At 47.6% G+C, this 19,483-nt stretch overlaps 1 protein-coding gene across 1 annotated transcript in view; it reads left to right on the forward strand.

Moving 5' to 3' along the window:
* RREB1 (ras responsive element binding protein 1) overlaps nucleotides 1–17,114 on the forward strand; it is a 142,973-nt gene extending 125,859 nt beyond the window's left edge. The window contains exons 11-13 of the mRNA XM_023512279.1: nucleotides 6,378–6,552; nucleotides 12,055–12,882; nucleotides 13,672–17,114. Of these exons, the coding sequence (XP_023368047.1) occupies nucleotides 6,378–6,552; nucleotides 12,055–12,882; nucleotides 13,672–14,126 (1,458 nt within the window). The 3' untranslated portion in view covers nucleotides 14,127–17,114. The remainder of the gene's footprint in view (nucleotides 1–6,377; nucleotides 6,553–12,054; nucleotides 12,883–13,671) is intronic.
* The last annotated feature ends 2,369 nt before the right edge of the window (nucleotides 17,115–19,483 follow it).

A 19,483-nucleotide genomic window follows, 5' to 3' on the forward strand; every position in this document is an offset into this window, starting at 1 on the left:
CCCTGATAACTTCTTATATTCAAAGGCTATCCAACTTTTCTTAATTGGGTTTTTTTAATCCTTTCAGAGTTTACAACTCTAAATATTAATAAATAGATGGAACCTATACCAGATGGTGCTGTGTATATGGTATAGGATTGCCAGATAAAATATAGCTAAATTGGAATGTCAGATAAACACCAAATAATTTTTAATGTAATTACTTTCTATGTAGTATTTGAGATAATACTAAAAAATTATTTGGTGTTTGGATGGCCAGGAGGTTTACAGCACTATGTGAGGAGAAGGTAGTGGGAATTCAGTGTGAACCGTGCTCTGTGCCAAAGTGGAAACATGTTATTTAGGGTTGATTATCCCAGGAAGCTTTGGAGAAGCTCATAGAAGACTGTTCTGCTATACAAGGGAGAACAGCAGGAGGGGGTCACAGAGCTATCACCAAAGCCCAGGACAGTGTTCAGAGTGGTGCCAGGGGAGAGAAAGGAAGGTAGGAATCATAGCTAGGAGGGTTGGGGCCTCCCTGGTGATACAGAGATTACCACATAAATTCAGCATTTCTCTCTAATGTGGTAGAGCCTGGAATCCAGGAGTCAAATAGTAGTAAACGAGGAGTGCCTATCCAGGGAAGACTCACTTCACAGGAACCAGGAGTCTAGGTTGGTGAAGTACATACTGCCTTCTCAGGCTGTCATTTTCTTCCCACTGAAATAATTTAGGCCTGACAAAGTAAAGTAACCCTTGTAATGATGTCAGCAGTTCAGGAAGGCAAAAGCATCTTCAAGATAAAGCGGCCAACTCAGTAGTCTCTTTTGCTCCTCGTTTTGGGTGACACCTGTTAGTTGCTTACTGAGAGTATCTAGACAAGTGAGTCTTTCTGTTACTGTTTTTCGGAGAGCAGATGGTCTGGATCTGATGGCTGGCTTGGCTCTCACCCTCCCTCTGCTTCCCGATGCACCTCCCAGCTTCCCCAGATGAGAGTCTTGATCTTAGTGGCTACTGTGAGCATTTCCCCCAGATGGGGCCATTTATTCTTGGATGTTTTTATTCCCAGCAAACGGATGGTCTCCCTGAGGGGACTGCAGCAGCCAGTATTTCCTTTCAAGAGTTGTGGCTGTGTCTTTCCAGATGCCTGATAGAATGTTCCCACTTGTGAATCCACTCATGATTATTTGGCTTTCAAATGCCAGAATATCAGTGTTGGTCTAAAACTTGGTAGCATCTCAAACCAAGCAAGGAAAGAGGAGGTTTGGGGTGGGTATAACTATGAATGTATTCTGCCTCCTTTCTCTTCGTAGTTACTGATAACCTTAATAGATGTGAATGTTTTGGCTCTATGCCTGACATCCTGTCTTGGTAGGGTGAAGAAACCTACTAAGAGCCAGTCTTCCTGACAGTCCTGTGAGGGCAATAGTGTCCACATCTTGTCAGGTGGAAATCGAGGCTTAGTTAGAGGGGCTTACGTAAGTCGCCTGTGGTCACTGGGCAATAAAAGGGACAGCTTACAATTCAACCCAGGGTGAGTTCCCTGCAGCTGCCCTAGGGTCAAGGTGCATGTGGCTGGCTGGACCTCCTTGTGAAGGCAGACAGGGTGCACCTTACACGCCTCTCTGTATCCTCACGAGTCTGCCTGCAGAAGATTGGGAAGCGGTTTGAGATAGAGGAGGAACTTTGCTGTGGATCAGAATGCTTTTAACTGACTGGCCTTTTAACAACTATAGACTTATTAGTGACATGCATAGATGCTGTTGAAGTTTGTACCCACTGGGCTCCATTAACTTCCTTTGCTATGCCTTTACTGTCCAGCTTCCAGGAACATTCTCAGCATCACCTTTATTAAATCTCGTTACATTGCACGTCCAGTGCCAGTGAGGGAGAACATTTCACACTCATTGAGTGTTAGAACTGGAAGGAACGTAGGAAATCATCTGAGTAGCCCCTCTCGCCACAAATCTGACTTTCTAGGAAGTGGCTCTGCTGTTGTTCAGAGCCCTGTGGACCCCTGGCTCCCTAGGCAAGACTTAAGAGTCCAGAAATTAAACATTGACTTTGCAACTACTCTGCAAACAAAGGTGTTATACAGGGAAGACAGTTTTTGTTTTAATATCTAGCTGAGTTCCAGCCAGAAGTGTTTAGCAGCAGCCGGTTTTAGAGCGAGTTTAAGCAAACTGTCTATACCTTGAAGGTCACCTCCTCCACCCTGTCAGCAAGTTCATGGAATCACTCCACTGTCTCTACTTTGTCTCACATACATGCTGTGCTGCAGTTGACTCATGCCATATAGGGGCATCAAGAAACAGACCTGATGGCCAGGCAGGTGGCTCATGCCCGTAATCCCAGCACTCTGGGAAGCCGAGGCTGGTGGATTGCTTGAGCTCCCAAGTTCAAGACCAGACTGAGCAAGAGCAAGAACCCATCTCTAAAAAGTAGCTGGGCATTGTGGTAGGTGCTGGTAGGAGGCTGAGACAAGAGAATCTCTTGAGCCCAAGGTCGCTGTGCGCTATGACTCCATGGCACTCTGCAGAGGGCGACACAGAATAAGGCTCTATCATAAAAAAAAAACAAAAACAGACCTGATTTTAAATGTCCAGTGAAAGAGAGACCCACCTGCTGGCTGCAGGCAAGGAGTGTATGGCCTCAGCCCTTTCTGGCTCCTGGGCTTGGGCTCCAGGAACTGTCTGATGAGGAAGCTGGTGTGGCCGTCAACTTTTCCCATCTCTGACATACCCCCCACCCCCACCCCCACCCCCACACCTGCCTTTCTGCCTTCCACTCTTTCCAGCTTTCTCCAGCCCCCAGCTTCCTGCTCATGAGTATAGTTTCTGGTGTCTTTTCTCTCCCTGAATATGTCACCCCCTCTGGAGACAAAAGTGCACTGTTCCTGCCTTTACCTCTCGGGACTGTCTTGTGTGTTTTTAGGCCACGGGTGGAGGAAGGCATGCCAGCAAACTCAGCCGGTCCGTTTCAGCCTTTGTCCTCATTTTTTTCCCTCCTTCCCTTTGCCCCAGTTCCTCCTGCCATGACTGAGTTGGGATCCTGGGATGTCCATTCTGGGCTTCCCCTGCTCACACAGCCTTTCTCACAGATGCTTCTTCTCTTTGACAGTCCTACCCTCACCCTCCCATGGGTAATGGGCAACGAGCCTCGGAGTTTAAATCAGCGAGATGTCCAGACCTGAATGTGGGAAGCTCCTCGTACGCCACTTGAGTTTGGCTGCTTTAAACTCTGTTAAGTAGCAGCTTTAGCCATTTTCACCCAGCCCCATGTACACTTCTGCCAGAGAGAGAGAGAGAGAGAAAGAAAATACCCAAAGAGGGGAGCCTTCACACAAGGCTGGCAGAGGGAAGAAGAGGAGGCCCAGGGGGCCAAGGGGAGGGCGCTTAAGTTGTGTCTTCTGAAAAAAAGAAACAGTTCCCAGATTTTCCATCTTGGTTATAAGCCACCTTTCTAAACTTGATTTTCTTTGAAACGTGAAGAGTGACATTTTCGGTTCTGCGTTCCTGGTCTTTGTGGCCAAGGTCACAGTCTCATCAAGCTTGTTGTTTGCTGGTTCCCTTGCTCTTGCCTCAGGGTTTGCCAGATAACATCATTTAGTTGCCTCTTCCTTTCTTGTCTGTCCCATAAGAATGAAAACTAGCTGGCTGATCCTTTTAACAGTCACCTTGGGGAGGGGATGTCATAAGCCTCAGGTACACTTAGAGAAGCTTCATAATTAAATTGGCATCATTAAATTGTCCCCTGAATTAAGCATTCATAGGAATCTTCATCATGGGATGTCAGCCTAGCTGTCCTAACCAGTTGTGAAGGTTACACATTCACCATTGGGAAAATTACAGACTAAATCACATAATAGGTAGCAGCAACAAACCAGTCATTTTCTTTGAAATAAAAAATCCTGTCATATGAGCATCTGTTTTGTTTTCCTCTTGGCCTGGTTTCCTTCCCGTCTGTCTGTCCAGGCTCAGAGAAGTTGTGATATTGCCTTTTAAATAATAAAATGTTAAAGGAAAAGTATTTTGTTCTTACTTGAAATTATTAATTATCGTGTTCCATTTTTAATGAAAAGCAAAAATAATTTGAAAGATGCACCATGAACACTGAAATACTTTGCAGCTGGTAATGTTAAAGTGTGATATGTATTTTTCTTAAATGTGAATTTTTTTTATAAATTTAGCAGAAAACACCTGCAGAATGGTAAGAGGAAAATTAAAGCATTCAGTGGGTTTTCCACACTGTATGCAAGGGACCCTTGAGGAAGCTCCTCCAGCACACAGACCAGGTTTCTGGGTATCTGATTTCAACCTTTCCCCCAGGTTTCTGAATCTGTGGTCTTTAATTATTGTGGGCATCTATATTCTTTTTTTTTTGGAGATAGAGCCTCAAGCTGTCCCCCTGGGCAGAGTGCCATGGCATTACAGCTCACAGCAACCTCCAACTCCTGGGCTCAAGCGAGTCTCCTGCCTCCGCCTCCCAAGTAGCTGGGACCACAGGCGCCCGCCACAACGCCCGGCTATTTTTTGGTTGCAGCCATCGTTGTTGTTTGGCGGGTCCGGGCTGGGGATTCGAACCCGCCACCTTAGGTGTACGTGGCTGGCGCCTTAGCGGTTGAGCTATAGGCGCCGAGCCGGCATCTATATTCTTGAAAAGCTCCTGAGGAGATTTGGAAAGCATCTTTCAGTTCTGGCGAGAATAAATGTCCTGCCTTTGATTACTCCTGATGCCCAAGTGTGGCGGTGCTGTCCCGTTGGTGGTGCTGGACCCACACTTTGCACTGTCTATGAACTGCACCCCTAGAGTTGTGCAGTGGTGCCAGTCTGGGCTGGTCCGTCGTTTTTCTGGGAACACACGAGCCCCTTCTGGCTCACCCCTGGTGCCAGGCCCCTGCTGTACGTTCACAGTGTACAAATGGCCTTGGGCACTTGCTTTAGTTCAGGCTTCTGTGGATATCAATCAAAACGAAGTCTGAAGGTCACCATGTGATTTGTGTTTCCAGGGAGCTGTGCTGGTTGACCCTTTCTGGTAGTTCTTGACTCATGCGTGTGATTGTGGCAGTCTCAAGGTTATAAGAGAAAAGTACTGGATCGTGGCTCTGAAGTCATATTTGCTAGTACATAAAACCTTTGCCCTATAAGATGAGAAACTGAGACCTTAGAATCTAATGACCATGGGGGAGGAAGAACCCAGTAATACAGCAAATAATATGCCACCCTCTTTTCTCTCCTGGATCCCCCTCATCCCTTCCCTGTTCCTCTACTCCTCCCCTCTCTCCCCACCCCCTCCTCCCTCTTCCTTCTCCTCCCCCCTCCCCTTCTTCCCTTCCTCCTTTCTCAGCCACACTCCCCTTCTCCTTCCTCTTGCCCCTTCCTTGTCTTTCCCTCACATCCAGGACAAGTTGCAGCAGAACTTCAGGTACATTTGAAACCCAGTGTTTACAGTACAGAAGGAATCCAAATAAAAGGAGAGGGTGGACCAGAAAGCCAGGGGAGGGAGGGTTGTTCCTCTCCCAGCAGTTCTCTGTCTGTGGGGTTGGGGGCAGCACGGGCCTGCCAGAGAGTTCTCCTTGTGTGTACCTCTGTCAAGTGGATCACATGACCTCATGCAGATTTCGTTCTGTGCTGGTCACTCATTTACTACCAAGCAAGGGGAAAAAAGAGCCTTTAATGTAGAGAAGACCTCCTGTCTCTTGCCAGCTAAGACCGAAGTGACCTTGAGTAGAGGTCACTGCAGTACGTCTGGACAAGTCAGACAGGGGTTGTCCTGGGAAGGTCCCTGTGAGAGGGCCACAGCTGCCTAGGTCGGAAGGGGCTGGCCCCCCGGGTGGGGGCTCTCCTTGACTAACCCCTGCATGGCCCCCAGAGATATCTGGAGGGAGTGGTTCAAGAGCCTCCTGGGAGGGCCCACGCAGCCTCCTCACCCCGTGTGATTTCGCAGCATCTGTAATCACAGTGTGCTGGTCACGCTAAAAATCATTAAATGGTGTCTTTCTCTTCGTGGTAAAATATAGGTGTTTTCTTGCTGTGCTCTGAAATCCCTTCATTCACTTTTATTTTTTGTTGTTTATTATTGTGTAATGCTTATAATTGTGATACTATTATTTTTGCTTTAAACATAGAAATCTTGGTTTCCTTGTTAACTTACTTTTAGTTTTTTTGAAGTCAAAAACTTGCTCCATTATACTCATGTATAAAATTCTCCTACATTAAAGGAGAATGATGCTTTTGGTCATTGATGTTCTCAGTATATTTTGTAATGTGATTTGTTTGTTTTCTTGAAAGGAAAGGGTGGAGGAGGGGGGAAACATGCCAAGAATCCCAAGAGAGTGAATCAAAAGCGACTTTGCTTTTTCCTTGCAATAGAAAGCCGGATAAATACGTATTTTTTTTCCTGCTTCAGGTCAGAAACCCTTCCCTTGTCAAAAATGCGATGCCTTCTTTTCTACCAAATCTAACTGTGAACGCCACCAGTTGCGCAAACACGGAGTTACCACCTGTTCCCTGAGAAGAAACGGGCTTATCCCCCAGTCAAAAGAGAGTGATGTTGGATCCCATGATAGCACAGGTAGTGCTGCCAGGTGATGGAGAACTGAGAGAGGGAGAGGCAGTTCAGTTCAGAGTTGTTTGTAGCAAACCTCGGTGTCTGAGCTGTGGCAGGGCTACTTCTTAGTAGGACTCCCAAGCCACAGCCGAGAGAGGTGGGCCCTGCCAAGGGTGGGGAGAGTAACTCCTGGGTCAGATCAGCACAGATGTACAGCAGGGCTGACAGTTGAGCCAGAAACCTGGCGAATTCGGGAAATGATGGCCGTGCCCCTAGGTGGCCTTTCCAGACTACTAGGGAAGGTGTTTCTCTCCCAGTAGATGCCTTTGTTCTGATGTTGGGAGGCAGGAGATAGAGGAAGAGCTATGATTTTTAGCCCTCAGTGTGAACACATTGGAAAGGGATATGCAACTTTACAGGCTTGGGGAGTCCCAGCCTCTGCAGCTAACTCAGGAGCAGGGATGGGCCCCCTGGGATGGCCGGGTATTTGTAGGAATGAGGAGTGTGAGCCCTGGGTGGGAGGGTGTAGTGTTTTTCTTTTCAGTAACTCTTTTCCCAGTATAAAACTGTGTCCTGTTTGAAAAAGCACTCTGCATGTCCTCTCTTTAATCATATCTCTGCCTGACCTGAATCCGGGTATCATTCTCCTGTGCTGATGTGTGCTTCCTCCCTCCGGCCCCCACAGAGCAATTAACGGCTGCCCGATAGGTCTTCTGCCTCCTTTTCTTCCCTTACAGCTTCTCTGTTTACTCATGTCCTTTATTCAGTATGCTCCGTCCTCTCTGACTGCTGGGGTTCTCCATCTCCCACTCCCCAGAACTAAACAAAAAATAACCTGCTACAGAATTCCTCAGAGACTCCACCAGTTGGCGTTGGGTAGTAACAGTAACAGCATTACAGTACTGGATTCAGTTCTTGGGGCCTTGAAAACTTGACATTTCCCCATTGCTTAAAGCCAAAGAGAATTCCCCTGTGTTTTTCTAGAACATAATTGTGTCCTGGGTGGGGATGGAGTGTGTGTTTTGGGGAACATTCCCACCCTTAGCCCCAGGAGTGGGTGTGGACAGAGGGTGGGGCATTAACCCTTGTTGTTGCCTCAGTTGCCGTGGGAGCAGGACACATCTGAACTGAGCTCCTCCTCTGAGCTCATCACCACTGGCCTTCCCCCTCCTCCCACCCAGCCCTGGTGATGCTCCCTCTGAGTGCTCTTGCCTGCCTTGCTGGCCCTTCAGTCTGGATCAGACCCTCTAAGGGTATAAAATTTACTCCTCCCTTAGCTTCATTTCCACATAATACACTAGGATCCTTGAGTAAAGAAAGGTGTGGATGGAGTCCCTGGAGTCTTGCCATAACTTAGCTCTCCGTGAGCCAAGGATGATCTGCTTTTTCAACCTACAGGAAAGCCACAGTGATGGTGGCAGAGCACACATTTGCTGCAGACCGTCCTGTTAATGTTTAACCATCTTCTGCCACCTTACATGTTAGTCTGGAACATTTTTTTCTCAGACTGGTTTAGAAAGCAGCTGTGTGATTCTTCCCATAGCAGTTACAAAGGAAGGAAAGCAGCTGATAACTGAGGGAACTTAAGGGAGCCCTTGGGTTCCCATATTTACAAACAAGTCTTTAGGATGTAGTAATTCACACTGGATGTGCATATTTTGCATTTAGCATCTTGATCATATGGGAAGAAACACTGGGACTCCTGTCTGAGGGGCAGCCTAGAGCCCTGCAGACACAAAGCTAAATCAGAAGTTACGGTGTCAGCTTCAGTTCAGAACCAGGTTTTACACTGCGAATACTTTTCTAAGTTTGCAGTTGTAAGTTTTGTTTTTCCAAGTCCCATCAAAGCCCTTCCCCACCTCCACTGTGTTCCAGAAGTTCTATATGTTTTCTTGAACGACAAAGCCTTTGAAAAAAGAAAAGTCACTGAAAGTTGTAATGTGAAACCAGCAAAGAGAAAATACATGTTTGGTTTAATTGTAGTCACAATCCATGATGAGAAAAAGGACTGAGATTTAAGAGGGAGAAAAAGGGGGTAGGGAAATAGAGTTTAGTGATTTCAAGGAGAATTTTTTAAACGAGGTAAACCTGATGGGGCTAGAGTGAGGGCTTCATATGGGATGGGACTCTCTCCCACGAAGCTAAACGTGAGGCTTTGGAGGAAGAGTTTCTTTTCTTTCTTTTTTTTTTTAGAGGCAGGAAGTGACCAAGGAAGGAAGATCTTGATGGGTTTTCTGGGTTTATATGCCTAGATCACATTTTCTTTTCTTTTCTTTTCTTTTTTTTCCTTTTTTTTTTTTTTTGAGAGAGTCTCAAGCTGTCACCCTGGGTAGAGTGCTGTGGCATCACACCTCACAGCAATCTCAAACTTTGGGGCTTAAGCGATTCTCTTGCCTCAGCCTCCCAAGGAGCTGGGACTACAGGTGCCCACCACAATGCCTGGCTATTTTTTATTTATTTATTTTTTTGTATGTAGTTGTCATTGTTGTTTGGCAGGCCCAGGCTGAATTAGAACTCTCCAGGTCCAGTGTATGTGGCTGGCGCCCTAGCCACAGAGCTACAGGCACCGAGCCTAGATCACATTTTCTTTAAATTTGTTAACATTTTATAACATAGGTCAGACTTTTTAGTCACGTTAGGTCTTTCAATAAAATACACCCCATATTTTCCCCTGAAAGAATGATAAAAATGCTGCAGTTGTGGGCAGGTCTCCCTTAAATGGGACCATATTGAATATTCTAATGTAAACTGAAAATCATTATTCACTCTGCTGGGCAGAGAGGTGTCCCGGCCCACTCTTCCCCTTGAGGGATACAGTTTGTCCTTCCCACCAAGCTGTGCTGCTTGATATGGAACTAAATTTAGATGGGTTGTCTTCCCCATGTATGGGAGTTTCCAATGTCCTGTAGGGGGAGCTTTGAGTTTGTAGTCTACTAGGATCCCTTAAGCTTCCTCTAGCCGTTTTCTTCAGTGGTTAACAATATGGATGAGGAATAACAGGCAGAGGAGAAATGCATGTTTTTAAGGTAGTGTTGCTTATAAAAAGTCATCAGTCAGCTCAGCTACCTGCATTTGGGAGTTTGGGTGTTGAGGGAAGTAGGGATCTAAATAGGACCTGGCCTTATTAGTTAAGGTATTTATGATACATGAAGAGGTGACGGATATTGTCATAAGAATCACTTGTAAAGCTTAGTTGGGGCCAGGCATAGTGGCTCATACCTGGAATCCCAGCATTTGGGGAGGCCCAGGAAGGAGGATCCCTTGTGGCCAGGAATTCAGGACCAGCCAGGGCAACATAGTAAGACCCCATCCCTACAAAAAGGTACTGTAAAGTAGCCAGATGTGATGTGTCCCTATCCTGCTGTAGGCAGAAGGATCGCTTTAGCCCGAGGATTGAATGTTGCAGTGAGTTGTGATGGCCCCACTGCAGTCCAGCCTGAACAACAGAGCAAGACTTTGTCTCTCAAAAAGTAAAATAAAAAGATAAATATCAAAAATTTTTAAAACTCAAATGGAGTTGGTTGGAACTTGAAGGGCACAGGCTACCCGGCTAAAACACTCCCCCTGGTGGGAGTTTGGTAGGCTACAGTCAAGCCCCATTTGTCCAAAGAGGAAGTGAGTTGGCCTTTGTTGTACTGACGGGGAACTTGCCATCATCCATACCAAAGAACAGAACAGTTTGATCTTAGTATATTTACCTGGATTTGGTTTCAGAATTCATTTTTTTTTTCAGGGTGTATCATTTTAAATATGTTTCACAAAATTAAAATAATCCATGTTCTTTACTAAAAAAACAAATTAATAGAAATAGCATAAGATATACTGGTTCAAAGAGGAAGTAACCAGAGATTAAACCTTTTTAAAAAAATTGCCACAAAGTCAACAAGTAGATTATTTTTATTGTAGAGTTTATACTAAAATCCATTCTACAGATGCTCTGTTGACATGATTCAAGAAAATGAGCATCTTGGTTTTCCTTGCAATGCAGCCTAGACACTGGTGTGCATATCTCAGGATTCATAGCTTTTAAGCTTTCAGGTAACTTTCAACAATCATTTCTTGTCAAAAATTTTACAATCACACCATAATTATTTGTTTCCCTTTGAAACCTCTTTTGATGCCCCAACAGCGGCTGCCAAAAGGTATAGTCAGTATAAAACAAACGAAACAAAATGATAGAAGTAGAAGTTATGCAGACAATTGTAGGTACTCCAGAAGCCCCAGGCAGGGTAGGTACTATCTCCTCACCCCACGGGCAGAGGCAGGACCAGCTCCTTACCTCAGACCCCATGGCCACCTTGATGGCAGGTAATCTTGAATGGGACATTGAAGAGGAATAGCAGATGGGGACTGACATTGTGCCATGTCTGGTCCAGTCAAGGGAGAATCCAGATTAGGTACATGAATCTTTGTGGCTCAAGCACTATAATCAGATGTGGTGTATAGAGAAAGGTGCATCTAATATTTGTGTTATATAACCAAGGAATCCCGCCTGCCTGATTCTCAGAGGAGCTCCTGAATCCCTCCAGTAATAGCCATTGGACCTATAGTTGAATAGTAGGTCCTAGCCAGCTTGGGATTTACTGTTACAGTACATTTATTTTTAAAAAGTTACTAAGTCCTAGTTCAACCTGAATACAGAGAAGGCAAGGCAGGACTTTTGACACTGTTGAGTGTCGTTAATGTTGCTGTAGTGCTGTCCCTTAAGAGGGTTGTTGAAAACTGGTGGGCTTTCCACATGCAGTTTGACTGTGTGCAGTGGACACCTAGCAACCAAGGAGGAGGTGAGAAGTCAGGGCTGCCCAGGCGCCTCATCTGCAAACCATCACAGTCCTTCACAGTCTGCTCCCCTGCGTCTGTGCTCGTGCCACGCCTGGCGTGGAGGGGACGCTTCCCTTTTGTAATGTTCCCACCACTCATGGAGCTGATGGCAGCCAGAAAACCTACAAATATACATGTGTCATCCTTGGCCTCTGAACTCTTCACCTGGAAGTGAGCTGTCAGGCAAGAGCCTATGTACCATGTACACAGAATGCAGACTTGGGGTCCTTTCCTAGGAAACTCACCAGAGACCTTGCTTTGGAGGATTCTGGGGGTGGTCCTGTGTATGTTGCATGTTTGTATAATCTCTTTGCTCTGGAAAAATAACTTACAACTCAGCTTCCTCAACCTCCCTAGTGCTGAGAGCCTCTGGAATGCACCCCTCTCCTACCTCGCAGCCCCTGTCTGTGCTGCCTGAGTCACTCACACCTTCCTGCGGGGTGGGGGCAGCTGAGCATCTGTGTGTGTGGCAGTGGAGGCCCAGCTCATCCTGGGAACCCACCTGCGGGCATGTGGAGGCTGTTTTTGCCTTTCTGAAGTTCCCAGGTTCATCTTGGTTCTCCTCAGGGATGTAAAGGGTGATGAGAATGTGGGTCTGGGGTGTGGGCTGCCAGGGTGGGTCTAGCTGAGTCCCTCTGGTGTCCTTGGAAGGGGCATCCTTGGTGACATCCTGTCTGAACTCCAGCACTGTGCTTGCCCACACAGATAGCCAGTCAGACGCAGAGCCGTTGGCCACGGCAGGCGAAGTGCTAGATCTCACCTCAAGGGACAGGGAGCAGTCGCCATCCCAGGGAGCCGCTGAGGTTGGCCAAGGTGCAGGGGACCACCCTGCAGAGGAGGCCGAGGCAGGGATAGACTCCCCTGTGAACAAGGAAGAGAAGGGTGCCCAGGAGAACCAGGGGCCAGAGGAGGAACACAGCACAGAGGAGAGAGCCCAGGACACCGATGGCACTGATGGTGCAGAAGAAGACACGGCCAGCAACAAGAGCCTCGACCTGGACTTCGCCAGTAAGCTCATGGACTTCAAGCTGGCTGAGGGCGAGGCAGGCACCATGGGCAGTGAAGGCCCTGCCCCTCAGGACCAGAAGCATGCCTGTGACACCTGCGGGAAGAGCTTCAAGTTCCTGGGCACCCTGAGCCGCCACAGGAAAGCACATAGCCGTCAGGAGCCCAGGGATGAGAAGGGTGCACTGCCTCCAGAGGGTGAGGGTGGAGTGGTGGAGAGGCCACCACCCAGCCCTGAGCCAGAGGAAAAGCCCACCGAGCCCACAGCGGTGGTGCTGGAGCCAGCAGTGGATACAAGGGAAGCCTCAGTAGAGAAGCAAGGCGAGGAGGAGGCTGACTGCCCCTCTGATGGGGAGGGCACAGTGGAGAAGAGGTCTTCGGAGAAGAGTGATGATGACAAGAAACCAAAGACAGACTCCCCCAAAAGCGTGGCCAGCAAGGCGGACAAGAGGAAGAAAGTCTGCAGCGTGTGCAACAAACGGTTCTGGTCACTGCAGGACCTGACCCGCCACATGCGGTCCCACACAGGTAAAGGGGGAGGACCAGGCACACAGCTGCCACGGGAGATGAGTCGGGTCTGGACTGGTGTGGGAGGGCCCCGAGGTAGCATTTACTGAGGTTGTTGGTATGCCCTCTAAGAGGGCCGGGGTAAGAGGCCCTACAGGATAGAGGCTACAGACCCCAAAGCAGGGGACTTTGTTTTGGCAGAAAAAAGAAAAGCTGAATAACTCATGAAGCCAGGAGATACAGTCTTCCTCCCTCCCTGGGCCAGGAAACCCCAGGCCCTGAACTTGGTCTCAGCTTTCCTCCCACTGACAGCACAACCCACAGCAGGCACGTGCTCCCCCACATACCCCAGCCCCATGCTCAGGGGTGTGAAGGCTGCATGCTGGGCTCAGAGATACTCTGGGGCTTGACAGGCGACTGTCTCAGCTGCTCTTGGCTCAGTACGTGGACCTTTGGAAAAGCCCGGGCTGCTGCACATCAGACACAGAAAGCATCTCTTAGGAGGTGGTACTGTCCATGCAGAGCCCTGGGGGACAGTCTGCTCCCGTCCTTCTGCTAGACTCTCTCCTAGGTTCTGGTCAAGGCAAGTCTGCGTGTCCATGAAGCCTCTGCTTCTGGGATTCTGATTTCCTGTTTGAGTATGTAGAACACTCGGGTTGAAAGGAGCAGGAGAGTGTGGCCCTTGTTAGCTAGTTCAGATAAGAGAACTCTCAGTAGGAGAGGGAGCCCCCAACACATGCTGCCCAGGGAGATGGATACTGGTGGCCTTACTGTTATTAATGGAGACACAATCTTTCTTCTGTCCTCCAGGGGAGAGACCATACAAATGTCAGACCTGCGAGCGAACCTTCACCTTGAAGCACAGCCTAGTTCGCCACCAGCGGATCCACCAGAAGGCCAGGCACACCAAACACCATGGGAAGGACAGCGACAAGGATGAGCGGGGCGAGGAGGACAGCGAGAATGAGTCCACTCACAGTGGCAACCCGGTCTCAGAGAATGAGGCCGAGTCAGCTCCCAACACCAGCAACCACGTGGCCGTCACCCGGAGCCGGAAAGAGAGCTTGGCCAATGCGGCCAAGGATTGCTGCCGCAGGGAGGAGAAGGTCACAGCGGAGCCGGTGGCCGAGCCCACCCGGGGTGACCCTGACCCGGAAAGCCCCACAGCCCTGGTGCCAGACCTGCTGGAGCCCCGCAGCAAGAGGCCTACCCACCCCATCCTGGCCACCGGCGACGGGGCCGCGCAGCTGCTGGGGATGGAATGACAGCCCGCCAGTCCCCCTCAGCACACAGACACAAGCCAGCAGAGCAGAGCATCCGAATCTGTACTTCATGAGGTTTCCTCTGTGCTCTCTGCTTGCCAGGGAGTGAGAACGAGAGACGAGCAAGAGCGTGGCCCCCCCAGTGCCATATCCTCACCGTAGGCGTGCGAGGCCACAGTGCATGCCGCGTCCAGTGCCTTAACTACTTACCGGATCCTGCCACCTCGTCGTGAGTGTGGTGTTTTTCCAAAATGACTTCTTTAAAAAACAAATATTTTAATGAATTGTCTGGAGAGGACCTCTTCATTTGAGCATTAATATTACCTTTTGTATTGGTGTGCGTGTGAGCTTGTTCTTGTGAATCTGTGATAGTACTGTTTGTTCTGTGAGCTGGAAACAGAAGAAAAAAAAAAACATACCCCTGAATACCCATAGCCAATAACTGGAAGAAAATGATGATGTGAATTTCATATAAGTGACCAGAGGAGAGATGGATAAGATGATAATTTCTCAAATAGACCTTTTTTCCCCCCTGTTTGCTACATGGTAGAGCTGCCGTCTGGTCCTTGGTATTACAGGATGTGGTTGATGAAGGTTTCCAATATGGTTTCAAGCCAGGAAAGATTCTAGCTTCAACCTCGTGTTTCTATTCTTTCAGCGTTAGACATGGTTACTGTTCAAGTTTTAAGACATTTGTTCTTAATTTACAGAGAAGAGTTAACCCCCCTGCCCACCCCACCAGCAACTTAGCTATGGAAAACCTATATGGATGGCATATATTTGATTTTCCCTCTCTCTCCTTTCAGTATATGTATTATTATTATTATTATTAATATTATTTTTAGTTCATCAGTTTCCTGGTCTCTGCAGTCAGCAGAAACAAATGGGCAATATTTGTCCTGGGAGACCTGTGCTGCCTCTGGGTCCCTGTAAACCTTTGCCTGTGGCTGCCGCTGGCACCCTTGGGTGGTAGCTCTTCTACTGTACTCAGACAAGCCTTTCTTTCATGACTGCAGAATCCAGCAGGGGCCATGAGCGGTCGTCCCAAACACGGCCGAGGAGAGCAGCTTAGAGAAGGGAGAGTGTGGATGCATGCGTCCAGGGAGCAGCATGGAGAAGGGGGAAGCCAGGGTGTGCCCGGAGCACTGCAGAGATGGCTTTTGAGAAAGCAAGGCAGTGAGGAGCGCCTTACTCACCAGCAGGGTATCCCCAGTCTTCCTGCTAAGCCCGGTCCAAGCCTTACCCAGCTGTGCTACTGTCATTTGCAAAGCGAGGAAATACTACTACTGGTAACAAAACTACACATGCAAGATGTCAAATGAGAAACAGGTGTATACTTAACCTTCCTGCGATTCGGGGTTGGTGCTTAAACATAAATATGCTATTCCTAAGTTTCTTAAATAGCTCAAACCCTTGGGTGCAAAAAGGCAGGATTCTTCTTACCCACGAGCATCCTGTGCAGGCGATAAGCCTCCCTCACTGTGGCCTGCAGCGAGGGGAATACATCCTACTGTAGCTGAGCTCGGGCAGTGTCCTGCAGCCAGGACCTGGACGCCCGGGCCAGCCTGCTGCCGGGGACCCCCTGTGTTTGCTCCACTTGGAGCCTCCTGCCTCCCCTGGGGAGGCATCCCTCTGCCCCAGCGTCCCTCCCCGGCTCTCTATGGCCCCATGGGCTCATTTACTTTTAGATTGTGTGCACAAAGACAACACGCACCCCCTTTTCTCCACCCATTTCTGGTGGCTGAAATCCAACCTGCCAGACTTCAACGGAAGATAGATAGTCTTGAGGTAGTGAAAAGTGATATCTTTGCATATGAAAGGAAAAAGGTTGAGGTATATATGATTTTTAACTGTATTAGGGATGTATGAACCAGTTTTAAAATGAAGTTTTATTTACTGTAGAGATGAATGCAAATCAGAACCAATGATCCCTTTGGTCTACTTAGTTAAAACCAGTTCATACATCCCTTAGTGGTTTTTTTTTATTATTATTACGATTGTTATTGTTATTTTTGTTGTTATTATTATTTGGGGTTTCTTTGTGTTTTGTTTTTCTTTGCAACTCTCCACACTAAACTCGCAATATTGTGGGGAGGAGCCGTGACTAAACGCTACGCTGCGGTGAGATGTAGCAGTAATCAGCTCCCAGCAATGTGTGTAGCCGGGGCTGCAGCTCGCAATAATCACTATGATTTAAAGCTTTATTTAGCCTTCATCTGTACCCTCGTAGTCAATAAGGTCTTGCCACATTTTACTAGTGAGGTTGAGAGATGTATTATTTGTTTGTTGTTCTGCCCCTTCCCCAATATTAAACTGTGAAATTTGTGATTTGTTTAAAACTCTGGGTGAATCATAGCTTAGTTTGCATGTCCAGCTAATTTGTTTCTATACATTTTGTTTGATTCTCTTTCTCCTCTCAGGGCTTTTACAAAAATATATATATATATATATGGATCTTCTGAAAAGTTTTTTGAGGTGCAAGTTTTTTTTCTCTCTCTCTCTTTTTTTTTTTCTCGTTGATTAATGGACACAATGCTGAGATTCAATCACTACATGAACCACCTGGCTGTGAAAACAGAACAGAAAAGACCCCAAAGGGCTGTTGTCCAGGCAGCTCTGGGGAAGCTACGTTAACAGTCGGATGCCAGTTTCGGAAAGATTCATCATGTTCTGACTCTCTGTTCGTCTCTTTCCTCTCCTCTCTTTCTCCAAGAAGGAAGTTGATCCTAGTGATTTCAGCCCATGCATTAAACAGGAAACAATAATAAATGTCTAGAATTCATCTTTTTCTAAAGGGAACTTAAAAACTGCTGCTACATGTTAATGTACAAAACTGGTTTATGCCACATGAACAGAGAATCACAAGTTTGGTTTTGGTACTTTTTGTTCCTCTTTGTATTCAGTTGTATAGAACTTCCAAATTCAGAATAAAAAGAAAGCTGTTGTGTATCAAACCATCTAAGCAATAAATGTTATATTTTAAAAGCGGCAGATTGCCTGTCACATAGCTGTCCTGTGATTTGCTATCATCCCGTCCCCACACTCACAGTCCACTTGGGGGAGGTCACAGGTATCAGGTGCCATCGGGGAGTCACCAACACTATGGGCATCCCAGGTGCACAAAAAGGGACCGTCACCTGGGCAGCATCTTTAGAAAGTGTGTGGCTGCAGCTGTGGGGGCTGTCTTGAGAGAGAGAGTGGAATTGTCACCGTCTGAGCTTCAGAATGAGAGGCTTCATCCTGGGTGCATGGGTCCAGCAGGTGAGACCAGGGGGCACCGTGATGCAGGCCACTGTCAGTCATTGTCTAGCAACTGCTAAAGCCAAGAATTCTGTGTTCTGGGCTATAACTCCTCTAAGAAGTCCTTGCCTCTTCCTGCAACCCCATTATAAGGGATGGAGTCAGCACTGGGTGGAGGGAGAACAAAATGTGCTAGTGTAGGCAGAGTTCAGTAAACCCAGGGTGGGGGTCTATCGTAAAAAAGCAATGGGCAAAACCCTGTATCTTCTAACAAGGGAGTGGTTCTCAAGAAACAACATTGAAGGAAGTTGGTTATGGAAGAAGCGATTGTAGATAGTGCTAAAAAAAATGTTGAGCATTCTATATGCTGCACTTTTTTTTTTTTTTTGAGACAGAGTCTCGCTTTGTCACCCTAGGTAGAGTGCCATGGCATCATCATATATCTCCCAGCAACCTCAAACTCTTGAGCTCAATCCATCCTCTATGCCTCAGCTTCTAAAGTAGCTGGGACTACAGCTGCCCACCACGACAGTCAGCTAGTTTTTCTGTTTTTAGTAGAGATGGGGTCTTGCCTTTGCTCAAGCTGGTCTCCAACATCTGCGCTTAAACAGTGCACTGGCCTCGGCCTCCCAGAGTGCTGGGTTTATAGGCATGATCCATCATGCCCGGCTTATACTTTGCACCTGTAAGTGCCAGGTCACTGCAGGAGACATGTGGCCCTGTGGTCCTTAAGCCTCCCCATACTCCTCTTTGAGTGCTGCTTCTTCCCTCCCTCGCCCAGCCCCAGGAGACTGGCTTTGATGGGATACCAGTGAGAGTCCTGACTTTGACAAATAAAGGAGCCAAATAACTCAGAACTGATAGCATAAGCAGCTCATGGGAAACCTCTCCAGTGCAGGCTGGCAGTGCTGCTGCTGGCCACCTCAGTGCTATATACAGCCCCCAGATGGATGGACTTGGTTTCTTGATAGACTTTGGACTGTATCTACCTGGTCACTCTGAGGTAAGGAGCAGTCCTTATTGGTGAAATAGGCAAAACACTGGAGCTCAGACCTGGCGGCCACCCCTCCCTCACCCCCATTCTCATCCCCACCCCACCACACAGGTGACCTCAGAAAAAGCATTCTCAGGAGGTGAAGAGATTGGATGAATCAAAAGAGCTCTGCTTGTTACTTAAAACGACTGATGTGGGGCAAACACTGTTACTTACCTATTTCTAACACAGAAGAACTGGAGGTGGGCTGGGGCATCTCAGGGCATCGGCGACCCCAGAGCCCCCAGCAGATCATTCTAGCCCATGTTCTCCCTTCTAGGGTGTCTTGTGTCCCTGCCCAGGACTGAGGCTAACCTACACATTTGTGCCAGGCACCCACTGGCACAGCCTGGGAACATGGGGGAATGGCATGGGCACGACTGGTGAGCAGGGGTGTGGCCAGAGGGCAGGCAAGGGCCCTGCACAGGCCATGAAGGCTGATGCCTTGAACTTGTGTCCAGTTTCCTCCGCAGCTGTCCTGGAGAAGGAAGGGAATTAGGCACATGCAGAGTGAACACTTTTTGTAGAATTTATTTTTGGCTCCAATAGTAATTTATATTAACATGAACCTCATCATTAAGAATAAACTGTTTATTAGATAACAAATTTGATTTGGGTCTTTCATAGTGCCTTCAAAGAATGGTGACCAACATAGATATCTCCACCTGTGGCTCCCTCTGCTTCCTCCCTTTGGACTCTCTTTTCCATGTTCCCCTGTTAGAAGGATGGGAAAAATGAAAGGGGCATACGTTTAAAAATTAGTTTTGCTTTTGTAGTTGCCAAAAGTAAAGATCTGTAGACTATTGTGAGATTTTAGGGCAGTTTCAATTGTCTATTCCTTCCCAAGGTCCAGTTAACCTTGATTATGTTTTTGTCCAACAAGAGTGTTTGCTGGACATCCACTATGTTCCCGGCATTGCCATAGGCACTGAAGACACAGCATAGAGCAAAACGGACTTCTTTTCCTGTGGAGTTTAAGCCCTAACGGTGGGAGATAGGCAGTAAACAGACAGATGGAAGATAGAGTATGTCAGTGTCATCCAAGGGGAAGAGGAAGCCACAGGGGGCGGGGCAAGAGGCCCAGACA

The sequence above is a fragment of the Otolemur garnettii genome, unplaced genomic scaffold, assembly GCF_000181295.1.
Source record: "Otolemur garnettii isolate 467f Iridium unplaced genomic scaffold, OtoGar3 scaffold00026, whole genome shotgun sequence".
Taxonomy (NCBI): Eukaryota; Metazoa; Chordata; class Mammalia; order Primates; family Galagidae; genus Otolemur; species Otolemur garnettii.